At 35.3% G+C, this 15838-nt stretch overlaps 1 protein-coding gene across 1 annotated transcript in view; it reads right to left on the bottom strand.

The window, feature by feature from the left end:
- Window positions 1-15508, bottom strand: part of KLHL4 (kelch like family member 4) — a 145742-nt gene extending 130234 nt beyond the window's left edge. Inside the window, 1 exon segment of the mRNA XM_045471639.1 lies at window positions 15090-15508. Within this exon segment, the coding sequence (XP_045327595.1) occupies window positions 15090-15508 (419 nt within the window).
- Between the last annotated feature and the right edge of the window lie 330 nt (window positions 15509-15838).

The raw sequence follows: 15838 nt of genomic DNA, 5'->3' as shown, positions 1-15838 counted from the left end.
CAGCCAAGAATCCTTTATCCAGCAAGCCTGTAATCAGAATAGAAGGAGAGATAAAGGTTTTCCCAAACAAACAAAAACCGAAGGAATTCATAACCACTAAACCAGCCCTACAAGAGATTCTAAGGGTGATTATGTGAGTATAATGTTGCAAGGACCACAAAGTACCAGAGACATCACTATAAGCATGAAACCTACACATAACACAATGACTCTAAACCCATATCTTTCAATAATAACACTGAATGTAAATGGACTAAATGTTCCAATCAAAAGACATAGGCTATCAGAATGGATAAAATTGCTGTCTACAAGAGAATCATTTCAGACCGGAGGACACTTTCAGATTGAAAGTGAGGGGATGGAGAACTATCTATCATCCTACTGGAAGTCAAAAGAAAGCTGCAGAGCCCTACATATATCAAACAAACTACTTTTAAAGTCAAGTCTGTAAAAAGAGATGAAAAAGGGCATTATATAATAATTATAGGGTCTACCCATCAGGAAGAGCTAACAATTATGAATGTCTATGCACCGAATTCAAAAGCACCCGAATATATAAAACAATTAATCACAAACATAAGCAAATTATTGTTAAGAATGTGGTAGTTGCAAGGGAATTTAATACTCCACTTACCACAATGGACAGATCATCTAGACACAGAATCAGTAAAGAAAAAATGGTGTGAATGATACACTGAACCAGATGGACTTGACAGATATATTTAGAACTCTACATCCCAAAGCAACAGAATATACTTTCTTCTTGAGTGCACATGGAACATTCTCCAAGATAGATCACATACTGGGTCACAAAACAGTCCCCAATAAACACAAAAGAATTGATATCATACCATGCACACTTTCAGATCACTATGCTATGAAACTTGAAATCAACCGCAGGAAAAAGTCTGGAAAACCTCCAAAAGCATGGAGGTTAAAGAACATCCTACTAAAGAACAAATGCGTCAACCAGGCAATTAGAGAATAAATTAAAATGAAAATTCAACAATCCAAACCCTTTGGGATGCAGCAAAGGCAGTCCTAAGAAGAAAATACATTGCAATCCAAGCTGATCTCAAGAAAGAAGAAAAATCCCAAATAAATAATCTAACAGCACACCTAAAGGAACTAAAAGCAGAACAGCGAAGACAACTGAAACGCAGCAGAAGAGGAGAAATAATAAAAATCAGAGCAGAAATAAACATTATAGAATCCAAAAAAGAAAAAAAAACAGTAGAACAGATCAATGAAACCAAGAGTTGTTTTTTTTTTTTTTTTTTTTTTGAAAAATGAACAAAATTGATAAACATCTAGCCAGGTTTCACAAAAAGAAAAGAGAGAGGACCCATGTAGATAAAATCACAAAAGAAAATGGATTTATTACAAACAATCCCTCAGAAATACAAGAAATTATCAGGGAATACTATGAAAAATATGCCAACAAACTGGACAACCCAGAAGAAATGGACAAGTCCCTAAATACCCACACACTGCCAAAACTCAAATGGGAAGAAATAGAAAATTTGAAGACCCGTAACTAGTGAAGAAATTGAATCAGTCATCAAAAATCTCCCAACAAATAAGAATCCTGGACCAGTTGGCTTCCATGGAGAATTCTACCAGACATTTAAAGCAGAGTTAATATCTCTCCTTCCCAAGCTGTTCCAAAAAATAGAAACTAAGGAAAACATCTGGACTCATTCTATGAAGCCAGCATTACTTTGATTCCCAAACCACACAGAGACCCAGAACAAAAAATGAAAAAAAAAAGAACAACAGGCCAATATCCCTGATGAATATGGATGCAAAAATTCTCAACAAGATTATAAAGAATTAAATTCAACAGAATATAAAAAGAATTATTCACCATGATCAAGTGGGATTCATTCCTGGGCTGCAAGGCTGGTTCAATATTCACAAATAAATCAATGTGATACATCACTTAAAAGAATGGATAAGAACCATATTATTCTGTCAATAGATGCAGAAAAAGCATTTGAAAAAATACAGCATACTTTCTTGATGAAAACCCTCAAGAAAGTTGGGATAGAAGGCATATACTTAAACATCATAAAAGCCATTCATGAAAATCCCACAGGTAATATCATCCACAACAGGGAAAAACTGAGAGATTTCCCCCTGAGATTAGGAACACGACACAGATGTCCATTCTCACCACTGGTGTTTACCATAGTATTTGGAAGTCCTAGCATCAGAAATCAGACAACAAAATGAAATATAAGGCATCCAAATTGGCAAAGATGAAGTCAAACTCTCACTTTTCACAGACATCATGATACTTTACATGCAAAACCCTACAGAATGTACCAAAAGTCTGCTAGAATTAATACATGAAATCAGCAATGTTTCAGGCTAGAAAATCAATATACAGAAATCTGTTGCATTTTTATGCACCAATAATGAAGCAACAGAAAGAGAAATAAAGAAATGGATCCCATTTACAATTGCACCAAGAAACATAAAACACCTAGGAATCAACCTAACCAAAGAAGTAAAAGATCAGTATGCTGAAAACTATAGAAATCTTATGAAGGAATTTGAAGAAGATACCGAGAAATGGAAAAAAAAATTCCATGCTCATAGATTGGAAGAATAAATATTGTTAATATGTCAATATTTCCCAAAGCAATCTACATATTCATGCAATCCCAATCAAAATTGCACCAGCATTCTTCTCAAAGCCAAAACGAACAGCCCTAAAATTTGTATGGACCTACAAAAGACCCCGAATAGCCAAAGTAATATTGAAGAAGAAAAAAACCAAACCAGGAGAAAACACAATCCCAAACTTTAGCCTTTACTACAAAGATGTAATCATCAAGAAAGTATGGTATTGGCACAAAAAAAGACACAATGGAATAGAATAGAGAACCCAGAATTGGACCCACAAATGTATGGCAAACTAATCTTTGACAAAGCAGGAAAGAACATCCAATGGAAAAAAGTCTCTTTAACAAATGGTGCTGAGAGAACTGGACAGCAACATGCAGAAGAATGAAACTAGACCACTTTCTTACACCATACACAAAAATAAACTCCAAATGGATGAAGGACCTGAATGTGAGACAGGAAACCATCAAAACCCTAGAGGAGAAAGCAGGCAACAACCTCTTTGACCTTAGCTGCAGCAGTTTCTTACTCAACATATCTCCAAAGGCAAGGGAATTAAAAGCAAAAATGAACTATTGGGACCTCATAAGATAAAAAGCTTCTGCAGTGCAAAGTAAACAATCAACAAAAATAGAAGGCAACCGACAGAATGGGAAAAGATATTTGCAAATGACATATGGGAATAAGGGCTAGCATCTAAAATCTATAAAGAACTCACCCAGAAAACAAGTAATTCAGTGAAGAAATGGGCAGAACACATGAATAGATACTTTTCCAAAGAAGACATCCAGATGGCCAACAGACACATGAAAAGATGCTCAACATCACTCCTCATCAGGGAAATACAAATCAAAACCACAGTGAGATACCATCTTATGCCAGAGTGGCTAAAATGAACAAATCAGGAGACTCTAGGTGCTGGCGAGGATGTGGATAAACAGGAACCCTCTTGCACTTCTGGTGGGAATGCAAACTGGTGGAGTCACTCTGGAAAACAATGTGGAGGTTCCTCAAAAAATTAAAAATAGAACTACCCTATGACTCAGCAATAGCACTACTAGGAATTTACCCAAAGGATACTGCTGTGCTGATTGCATAGGGGCACTTTTACCCCAGTGTTTATAGCAGCACTTCCAACAATAGCCAAATTATGGAAAGAGCCTAAATGTCCATCAACTGATGAATGGATAAAGAAGATGTGGTTTATATATACAGTGGAATACTAATTGGCAATGAGGAAGATGGAAATCTGGCCATTTGCAGCAGTGTGGATAGAACTGTAGGGTATTATGCTAAGTGAAATAAGCCAGGCAGAAAAAGACAATACCGTACGTTTTCACTTGCATGTGATTCTGGAGAAACTTAACCAAAGACCATGGGGGAGGGAAAGGCAGAAAAAAAAACAAAAAGTTATGGAGAGGGAGGGAGGCAAACCATAAGAGACTCTTAAGGACTGAGAACAAACTAAGGGTAGATGGGGGGTCAGGGAGAGGGGAAAGTGGGTGATGGGCTGGAGGAGGGCACTATTTGCGATGAGCACTGGGTGTTGTATGGAAAATAATTTGTCAATAAATTATATTAAAACACAATGATGTGAGTGGTATCCAGATGTATCCAGGGGATAAGATAAACTTAGGGTCCTCCCACTCTGCCATCTTCTCCTACCTCCCCCACATCTGATAGTTTTGTTTTTTTTTTTAATTTTTTTTTCAACGTTTATTTATTTTTGGGACAGAGAGAGACAGAGCATGAACGGGGGAGGGGCAGAGAGAGAGGGAGACACAGAATCGGAAACAGGCTCCAGGCTCTGAGCCATCAGCCCAGAGCCCGACGCGGGGCTCGAACTCCCGGACCGCAAGATCGTGACCTGGCTGAAGTCAGACGCTCAACCGACTGCGCCACCCAGGCGCCCCATGTCTGATAGTTTTAAGAAACATGATCACTGGTTTTGCTCTCTTCCAGTGCAAATTATAGACATATGTAAATATTGTGTCAATATATTGATTTGGAAAATGCCATGTTATTTTACTGTGTTTCAGAGTAAAACATTACATAATGCTTTTTCTTTTAAATATCAGTAATACCTGTTTCATCCTAAAACAGCAGATAAAACAAAACTACTTGATTTTAATTTTCTCTCTTTTAGTTACTTTTCCTTAGGTAGTTCTTTTTAAGTCTTTTTTTAATTTTCTTTTTTCTCTTTTAAAACATATATTGGCTACCAGGGCTGTGATTTTTTCATCCTATTTTTTATTTTATGTACATATATGTGTACACACACACATGCATATATATGTATATGTTTATATATATATTATATATATATTTGTTATATATATATATATATATATATATATATATATATATATATAAGTTTCATAGGTAACATACCATGCAATATTGGTTTCAGGAGTAAAATTAAGTGATTCATCACTTACATACAATACTCAGTGCTGGTCACAACAAGTGCCCTCCATAATACCCATCACTCATCTAGTCCATCTCCCACCCATTTCCTTCCATCAACCTTCTGTTTTATCTCTATTGTTAAGAGTCTCTTGTGGTTTGTTTCCCTCTCTCCCCTTCCCTATCTTCCCATATGTTCATATGTTCTGTTTCTTAAATTCCACATATGAGTGAAATCATATGGTATTTGTCTTTTTCTGACTGACTTATTTTGCTTAGCATAATACATTCTAGTTCCAACCACATTGTTGCAAAGGGCAAGATTTCATTCTTTTCAATAGCTCTGTAATATTCAATATATATATGTCACATATTCTTTATCCACTTATTAGCTGATGGACATTTGGTCTGTTTCCATAGTTTAGCAATTGTTGATAATGCTGCTATAAACATTGGGGTGTATGTATCCTTTAACAAATAGTAACTACAGTCCATATCATCAGGATAGAGCCAGAAATTGCATACAGGTTTTAGATATTCTCATAATTTTAGCTTTCTTTCCTAGGATTGCCTTTAGACTGTTTATTATGTTGTTGCCAATGTATAGGAAAAAGCCCACTGTTTTTGATTTAATATCCTTTAATCAGCTGACAAAGAACAAATTAAGGTAAACAAACAACAAAATCTTACAACTACATAATCTTCTAGTATTGACTTATGGAATCTACATACTAAGATAGCACTTGCTAAAATATTGTTTTATAGAAAAATTGTGATAGTCTAAAAATTGTATAGTCTCCATAAAGCCCACACCCAGTTTCCATTGTTATTAATAACTTACTTTAGTATGGCAATTTTGTTACAATTTATTAACCAATAGTGGCACATTATTATTAACTTAAGTCCATTTTTTTACCCAGATTTCCTCAGTTTTTAACTAAGGTCTGTTTTCTCTTCCACATCCCATTTATTTTTCATGTCTTCTTAGGGTCCTCTCAACTGTGAAAGTTTCTCAGATTTCCTTTTTTGATGATATTAGTAGTTTGAAAATTATAGACCAGGTGCTTTTTAAATATTCCTCTATTAGAATTTGTATGATGTTTTTCTCACGATTAGCTGGAGAGGTTATGGGTTTTGTGGGAGGAGAGGACAGAAGTGCCATTCTCATCACACCATACCAAGTGTACACACTGTCAAAATTACTAAGCACTTTTGATGTTAAACTTGCTTACCTGGCTCAGGTAGTATTTGTCAGGTTTCTTCCTTGTAAAATTACTACACCCCTGCAGTGGTTCTATACTGTATCACTTTTAAGAAAGAAGTCAATATGTACTGCCCACACTTAAAACACAGTATTCACCTCTACCTCCTTGAAGGCAGAGTATGTACATAAATAATATGGAATGTTTTTGCATAATACATTTGTCTTTTATTTATGTATTTATGTATTTATTTATTTATGGACTTACAAATTTTTTTTATTTTGGTTTATAATCAAATACAATTTTATTTTTTTGCTAACATTGTTCTAGCTTTGGCCATTGGGAACTTTTATAGTTGGCATCTATGTCCTTTGACATGACATAGCCCCATCATTTTTTGAGGACTTTCTTCTTTTATGGCACTAAAAAATGTTCCAGATACATTTTATAGAACATTATATTTCAATCTGAGTGTTTTTATTATTAAGGATCTAGTGTTCCCCACTCCTCTACCTTGATTTGTTTTTCATATTATTCAAATGTAAGAATTTTACACTAATATACATAAAGCATTGGAAGTAATTTTTACTTACAAAGTCATAGGAAAGTCATCAACAAGATTGCTATCAAGTAGATGTTTTACAAAAATCAGAAAGAATACATAGAAGTTTAAAAGATAAACTTTAAATTAAAATAGTAAGTGTCTGAACATTTAGGCAATGTGGCACAGGTTGATATACTTAATACGTTGTTCTTGAAGCCACATATTAAATAATACCATACATATTGAGTCTTTCATTTCTATTTCTAAATGCAGAAATGAAATAGTTGCCTTTATTTTTTTTTAATTTTTTTAATGTTTATTTATTTTTGAGACAGAGAGAGACAGAGCATGAACAGGGGAGGGTCAGAGAGAGAGGGAGACACAGAATCTGAAGCAGGCTCCAGGCTCCGAGCTGTCAGCACAGAGCCGGATGTGGGGCTTGAACTCATGGGCCACAAGATCATGACCTGAGCCGAAGTCTGATGCTCAACCAACTGAGCCACCCAGGCGCCCCGAAATAGTTGCCTTTCAAATGTCAGAAATAACAACTATAGACATGCTTAATTATGGTATTTAAAGGAACATGGAACTAACATATTGTTAGATCCTTACACTGAAAGGAGTCCCAATTTTTCCAAATTATAATACATTTTAGTTAATGTTACCTTAAATATATATACAATACCACACTGCTAGAAATGAAACATTAGGACCATGGAATGAGGCTGCAAGTAGCAAAGATTTAAATCAAGATTTAAAATCAGATATTCCATCTATAAAATGGTTTGGAATCATTGCATTAATTTTAAATTATTTTTTAAAATACTCTAAATTTAATAAAGCAATTTAAAAATTTGTATAATCTTATACCATACATTCTAAACCATATGCCAAGGGATTTAACCATAAACTTTCTATAAACTACAAATTATAGTTTGTTCCTTATTTTTTCCTTTGAAGTAACAGTTTCTACTGAACAATGCAGTGTAAAAGAGTTTCCTAAGTGAAATAAATTAGATCAAGGAAGACAAATACCATGTGATTTCACTCATAAGTGGAATCTAAAAACAAGTTAAAAAACAAAACATACTGTTAAAATATTTGTTTCAATTTTTAGAATGCTAGGGATGAAATAAAGGAAAGAAAGAACACTGAGCAACATAGTTATAATGAAGCAAAGATGTAGAGTTAGTAGACAACTAGAACAAAAAATGATAATGACAAGCATACTGGTATGTGCATACTTAACAGTGTGCGATCATGATACAGTGCTGTTCCTAAATGAAGTACTAAATTACAACTCAATTACATAGGAATGTTTTGGGGCTTTAAAATGATCAAGCCAAGATATTAATATAACTATTTTTTTTCTTTCTCCAATTTTTTATTTAAATTCTAGTTAACTTATAGTGTAATATTAGATTCAGGTGTACAATTTAGTGATTCATAACTTACATATAACTTTAATACTTTGCTTTTAATATCTGTTTTAGGAATAATTGTATGTTATTCATTTATGCTGCAATGTAATAATTTAGCTCATTCTCTTAATTTTCTGCAATATTTGTAGAAAGCAGGATGACTTAGATACCCTTACTTTTCCCAGAAAGTCACAGCCCATCTTGTAGTAGTATGATAATTTTCCACACGGACTGCCATGTTTGTTTGTTTACCACAAGAGGGAATGCAAGGCTGTTGCCAATATCTCAGGAAACTTTCCTCCTGTGTCCCCAGTCTTGTTGAAGAGAAGCATGAGAGAATCAAGATATATAAAGTTCCTTCTCAAACTCTCCTTAAGACATAATACAGAATAGCTAATATGACATTAATAATCCATCATATTTTAATTAATAATTTCCTTAACACCTTTTCTTTTGTTTAAAATATCCTTGGCACATCTATAAAACCATTCTATTTAATTTAAGAAAATATTAACTTTCTACTGTAACCAAAGAAATTTAACAGAACATTTCTTTAGAACATGAAACATATCAGAAATAAAAAAGAAATTTATATATATATAAAGCATTCTTTGGTGACAATTTATATTTGACATTTTATCCAGCATGTTTCTATCAACTAATTTATTGTAAAAATACACTCATGTTGGAATATCAATTTAGGAATCTTTAAAAAAGTTTATCAGGAGGTCACAGAGGATAAATTAAATTTCTCTACCACAGAGTCAAATGCATTTAATATTAACCTCCAATTTCAGCAGTTCTTAAAATTGTAATTCATAGTGAAAAGAGATCAAAGGAAAATATGCTGAATGGGGGAAGGGCCAACATGGTGGAGAAGTAAGAGGATCCAAAGTTCCCTCCTCTCACAAACAAAGCAGAGTTGAAGCTAATGGACTTTGAAATCTGAGAGTATGGGAGGAAGAGATTGTATCTTCCAGGGACACACTGGGACAACATGACAAGGCATAGAGCTACTTCAACAAACAAACCAACCCACACCAACTGGAGGGGTCAAAACATCACAACGAGTAGGGAGATGAAGTAACCAAAGTCACAACAACAGAGATCAAGTAACAATCTCCACAAAACACATCTTGCAAGGCCTGGCCCTGGACAATGTATGACCCCTCTTTAATATAATAATTCTCGCAGGTGCAGGATACATAACAAGCTTTTAAAACCCATTAGGGACAGAAAATGAGTCAAAATGATGAAACAAAAGAATTCTCCTCACAAGAAATTCCAAGAAAAAGTGACAGCTAAAGAACTGATCAAAACAGATTTAAACAATAAAAATGAACAAGAATATAGAGTAATAGTCATAAGATTAATCACGGGGCTTGAAAAAAGCATAGAACAGCAGAGAATCTATTGCTGCAAAGATCAAGGAACTAAAAAATGCTCATAATGAATTTAAAAAATGCTGTCAATGAGGTGCAAAATAAACTAAAGGTGGGACAGCCAGAATTGAAGAGGTAGAGGGGAGAATAGGTGAAATAGAAGATAAAATTATGAAAAAAAGATGAAACTGAGAAAAAGACAGATTAAAAAAAATTCTGGATCACAAGCAGAGAATTAGAGAACTAAGTGACTCAATGAAACAGAACAATATATGTATCATAGGAGTTCCAGAAGAAGAAGAGAGAGACAAAGGGGCTAAAGGTGTGATTGAACATATCATAGCTGAGAACTTCCCTAACCTGGGAAAAGAAACAGACATTGAAATCCAGAAGGCACAGAGAACTCCCCTGCGACATAACTTGAATTGATCTTCTGCATGACAAAGCATAGTGAAACTGGCAAAATACAAAGTTAAAGAGAGAATTCTGAAAGCAGCTGGGGATAAATCGGTCTTTACCTACAAGGGTAGACACATAAAGGTAGTAGAGGAACTATCTACTGAAACTTAGCTTGCCAGAAAGGAATGGCAGGAAATTTTCAATGTGTAGATTAGGAAAATTCTGCAGCCAAGAATCCTTTATTCAAAAAGCCTGTCATTCAGAATACAAGGAGAGCAAAAGGTTTCCCCGCCATAAACAAACAAACAAACAAAAAAACCTGAAGGAATTCATCACCACTAAACCAGCCCTATAGGAGATTCTAAGGGGGACTCTGTGAGTGAATGTTGCAAAGACCACAACACACCGGAAACATCACTACAAGCATGAAACCTACAGATAACACAATGACTCTAAACCCATATATTCAATAATAACATTGAATGTAAGTGGAATAAATACTCCAATCAAAAGACATAAGGTATCAGAAGGGATTAAAAAAAAACATGACTCATGTATTTTCTGTCTACAAGAGACACATTTTACACCTGAAGACACCTTCAGATTGAAAGTGAGGAGATCGAGAACCATCTATCATGCTACTGGAAGTCAAAAGAAAGCTGGAGTAGCATACTTATATCAGACAAACTAGTTTTAAAGTAAAGGCTGTAACAAGGGATGAAGAAGGGCATTATATCACAATTAGGGGGTCTATCTATCAAGAAGACTGAACAATTATAAATGTTTATTCACTGATTTCTGAAGCACCCAAATATCTAAAACAATTAATTGCAAACATAAGCAATCTTATTGGTAAGAATGTGGTAATTGCATGGGACTTTAATACTCCACTTACAACAATGGACACACCATCTAGACAGAAAAACAATAAATAAACAATGACCCTGAATGATACACTGGACCAGATAGACTTGACAGATATATTTAGAACTCTGCATCCCAAAGCAACAGAATATACATTCTTCTTGAGTGCACATACAGCATTCTTCAAGATAGATCACATACTAGGTTATAAAACAGCCCTCAAAAAATATAAAAGAATTGAGATCATACCATGCACACTTTCAATCACAATGCTATAAAACTTGGAATCAACCACAAAAAAAGTTTAAAAAACATCCAAATGCATGGAGGATAAAGAATATCCAACTAAAGAATGAATGGGTCGACCAGGCAATTAAAGAAGAAAGAAGAATATATATCTATCTATATCTATATCTATATCTATACACAAATGAAAATGAAAACACGACAGTCCAAACCCTTTGGGATGAAGCAAATGTAGTCCTATGAGGAAAATACACAGCAATCCAGACCTATCTCAAAAAACAAGAAAAGTCCCAAATATAAAATCTAATAGCACACCTAAGGAACTAGAAGCAGAACAACAAAGAAACCCCAAATCCACCAGAAGAAAAGAAATAATAAATATCAGAGCAGAAATAAACTGTATAGATTCCAAAAAAAAAGGGGGAGAGGAAAGGAAAGGAAATAAACAGTAGAACAGATCAATGAAACTAAGAGTTGGTTTTTTGAAAAAATAAAATTGATAAACCCCTAGCCAGACTTCTCAAAAAGAAAAGAGGACCCAAATAGATAAAATCACAAAAAAATGGAATTATCACAGCCAATCCCACAGAAATACAAGTAATTATCAGAAAATACTATGAAAAATTATATGCCAACAAACAGGACAACCTGGAAGAGATGGACAAATTCCTAGACACCCATACATTATCAAAACTCAAACGGGAAGAAATAGAAATTTTGAACAGACCCATAACCAGAGACGAAATGGAATCAGCTCCCAAAGAGCCAAAGTAATATTGAAGAAGAAAACCAAAGCGGAAGGCATCAGAATCACAGACTTTAGCTTCTACTACAAAGCTATAATCATCAAGAGAGTGTGGTATTGGCACAAAAACAGACACATAGACCAATGAAATAGAATTGAGAACCCAGAATTGGACCCACAAATGTATGGCCATGTAATCTATGACAAAGCAGGAAAGAATATCCAATGGAAAAAAAAAGTCTCTTTAGCAAATGGTGCAGGTAGAACTGGACAGCAACATGCAGAAGGATGAAACTAGACCACTTTCTTACACCATTCACAAAAACAAACTCAAAATGGATGAGAGACCTAAATGTGAGACAGGAAACCATCAAAACCCTAGAGGGAAAGCAGGCAACAACTTCTTTGACCTTAGCTGGAGCAATATCTTACTCATCACATATCCAAAGGCAAGGGAATTAGAAGCAAAAATGAATTATTGGGACCTCATGAAGATAAAAAGCTTCTGCACTGCAAAGGAAACAATCAACAAAACTAAAAGGCAACCAACAGAATGGGAAAAGATACTTGCAAATGACATATCGGACAAAGGGCTACCATCTAAAATCTATAAAGAATTTACCAACCTCCACACCCAGAATACAAATAATCCATTGAAGAAATGGGCAGAAGACATGAATAGACACTTTTCCAAAGAAGACATCCAGATGGCCAATAGACACATGAAAAGATGCTCAACATCACTCCTCATCAGGGAAATACAAATCAAAGCCACACTCAGATACCACCTCACACCAGTCAGAATGGCTAAAATGTACAAATCAGGAAACTACAGATGCTAGCAAGGATGCGGAGAAACAGGAGCCCTCTTGCCCTATTGGTGGGAATGCAAACTGGTGCAGCCATTCTGGAAAACAGTGTGGAGGTTCCTCAAAAAATTAAAAATAGTGCTACCGTATGACACAGCAATAGCGCTATTAGGAATTTACCCAAAGGATATAGGAGTGCTGATGCATAGGAGCACATGTACCCCAACGTTTATACCAGTGCTTTCAACAATAGCCACATTATGGAAAGAGCCTAAATGTCCATCAACTGATGAATAAAGAAGATGTGCCTTATATACTCAATGGAATACTACTTGGCAATTAGAAAGAATAAAATCATGCCATTTGCAGCAATGTGGATGGAACTGAAAGGTATTATGCTGAGTGAAATAAGTCAGAGAAAGACAGATATCATATGTTTTCACTCATATGTGGATTGAGAAACTGAACAGAAGACCATGGGGGAAGGAAAGGGGAAATAATAGAAACAGAGACAGAGGGTGGCACACCACAAGAGACTATTAAATACAGAGAACAAACTAAGGGTTGATGGGGGGTGGGGGAGAGGGAAATGTGCGATGGGTATTGAGCAGGGCACTCGTTGGAATGAGCACTGGGTGTGGTAGGTAAGTCAACTTGATAATAAATCATATTCATAAAAATGTGCTGAATCTAAAAGCATATATTACATATTATTTTTAAAGTCCAATTAGTTGTACTAAATACAACCTGCTATCCCAGCAGTTATATAGCATTTTCTTGCATAATCACATTTAGGAAATTCGTATATACACACTTTACTTCTTATAGTGTCTGTATCACAAACAACCTAAAATTATACTTAAAGTCATTTCACAAAGTCTTTTGCATGTTTATATTTCACTAAGAAGATTGAGTTTCTATAAAGGCATTATTTTTCACAGTTGTCATTTGTCATAATGTTATATTGTTTTTTCTACTGATATTACATAAGGAAGGAAGGAATTGTCAGGCAGTTTTATGGAAAGAAAAACATATCTAGAAGCAAATTTGCTGGTCCTTCTCCTCTATAGTTATGTAGAGACATAGTACATCAAATAAACAAAGATTATTTCTGAACAATAAGCATAGCTTCATGTTGAAATGTTACGTAATTTAAAATATATAAAAATACTTATTTTTTTTATGGTTCTTTTTGACTTTAATTACATTGCCAAGATTATCAGTTGTGTCTACAATATATGGGGAAATAAAATCTGATAGCATAAAAGAAAAAAAGTAAAAATCTACTAGGTTAAGTTATTGTTATGCCCAGAATTCGTGATCCCCAAATACTGCCAGGGAGCCGAGTCCGATGTAAAAGAAAAAGAGCCTTTACTCGAGCTAGCTCGAGCTCAATCCCCTACCTGCACCGACGCAGCGGTGAGATACCGGGGAGAGAGAGTGAATTTCAAAAGGACAAAGGTTTTATTGGGGCCTAGGGGCAGTTGGTGAGGTAATGGCTGTGGCCTCAGCCGATTGGCTGGGGAAGGGTCCGAGTCCTGTTAGGCAGGTGAGCGGGAGGTTACTCAAGGGGAGGAGGCGTGGTCAAGGTGAAGGACACAGAACAAGATGGAGTTGGCCGGCGTAGGCCCGCCCTTTCAGTTATATTGGACAAGATTGGCATACAGAACGTAGTTTTCTCTTTTTCAAACAGTTAGTGGGCACAAAAATGAAGACATAATCAAATATTTTATGAACTATACTAAAACTATACTTTATTATCACTTCTTATTTCATTTTAATATCCTCAAATAGCTGACGTGTTCCATTTCGAAGTCTACGATCTCACTGATATAAGGACCATTTCATTACTTGCTTTATGTCAAATATTTTCATGATTATAAACTATCTATGAAACAAATACAACTTCAAATAAATTTCAAATGCCAAAGGAAGCGGTTCTGTACTCTCATATAAAGATAATGTATTTATTTAGTGTAAATACAGAAACTATGTACTATAGAACAGATAAGAATGTGCTGAGCACTTAGAGCTTTTATTTTGTCAAAATTGGCCTACCTCACAAAGTCAGAGTTTCTAGTCATGTAACTCATTATACTTGCATAGAGAATCACAAGTATGTGAACCTCCAAGCCACAGAATATATTTACAAAAAGTTAGTAATTTTAATGAATACCTCTTAGCCCTAAAACAGAGATCTTAACAGAATTGGAATGGAATCAGAAAAGTAAACTCACAACCCTAAAACATATTTCCCTTTAATTATCAAAACTTATGAATTATTACTCTTTTCTTTTATAGATTTAGAGGAAGGGAGTTCTTGTAAACGTTGATTGGCTGCATACAAATTCAGAGATAATTATAGCACTTTTATTTAAACACTAAATAAGAGTTGAAGAGTTAACCTATGGCTTTCAATTATGCAATTGAAAATTCCTACCTCACTGTAGAATCTTCTGTATTATCAGCAGCAATCATCTCCAAATCTTTAAGTGTTTCTCAGGCTTCTTTAAACAAATTCTCTTCTGGAACTGCCATAGGAGTAGCTTCATTTGCTCGAAAATGTTCTATCAGGTTTTGTGAGTGCCAATTCTGAAAGTCTCTTTGATGGTCAGGGGCTAGTCCTTGCACTGATGTTAGTATGTTGGGATGGAAAGGATTGTTCCTTTTTTTCAGTCTGTTTCTGTCCTGAGAGTGGTTGTTCAATGTGCCCTGAACCAGGGTCCCTCTAAGCTCATATCCTTCCTGCTGAAGGCAGTTTCCAGTGTGGGAGGATCCTTGAGAAGGATGACTAAACCACCTCCAGTGTAGCCTTAGGATCTGTTTCACATCAAATTCTTTTTTGCCAAACACTGACATTGTTGCTGGAGGAAAGACAAAAGCCTTCTCTCACAGAAAGGAAATGGAGCCTTTGTTATCTCCTGTTTCCCTGCCTCTTCTGTAGAACTAACAAAAGCACAAGTGCTGAGAGCAGTCTTTCTTGCTTCCTTCCCTTCCCCCACTGCCTGTGGTGGTGTCCTGTGAACATTTCTAGCTTTCTAACTGAAGCAGAAAACTTCAGCTAACAGTAGGTGGGAAGTCACACTGACAGGATGATGAGATCAGATCTTAAAGTAGTAAAAGAGCTTAGCACAGGAAAGCAGCTACCCCAACACACTGCAGCTGCTGGATTTGCATGCTCACAGCCCT

This window comes from Leopardus geoffroyi, chromosome X (assembly GCF_018350155.1).
Source record: "Leopardus geoffroyi isolate Oge1 chromosome X, O.geoffroyi_Oge1_pat1.0, whole genome shotgun sequence".
Classification (NCBI taxonomy): domain Eukaryota; kingdom Metazoa; phylum Chordata; class Mammalia; order Carnivora; family Felidae; genus Leopardus; species Leopardus geoffroyi.
The sequence above is the reverse complement of the archived record's forward strand: the minus strand, read 5'-3'. Positions and strand labels throughout refer to the sequence as shown.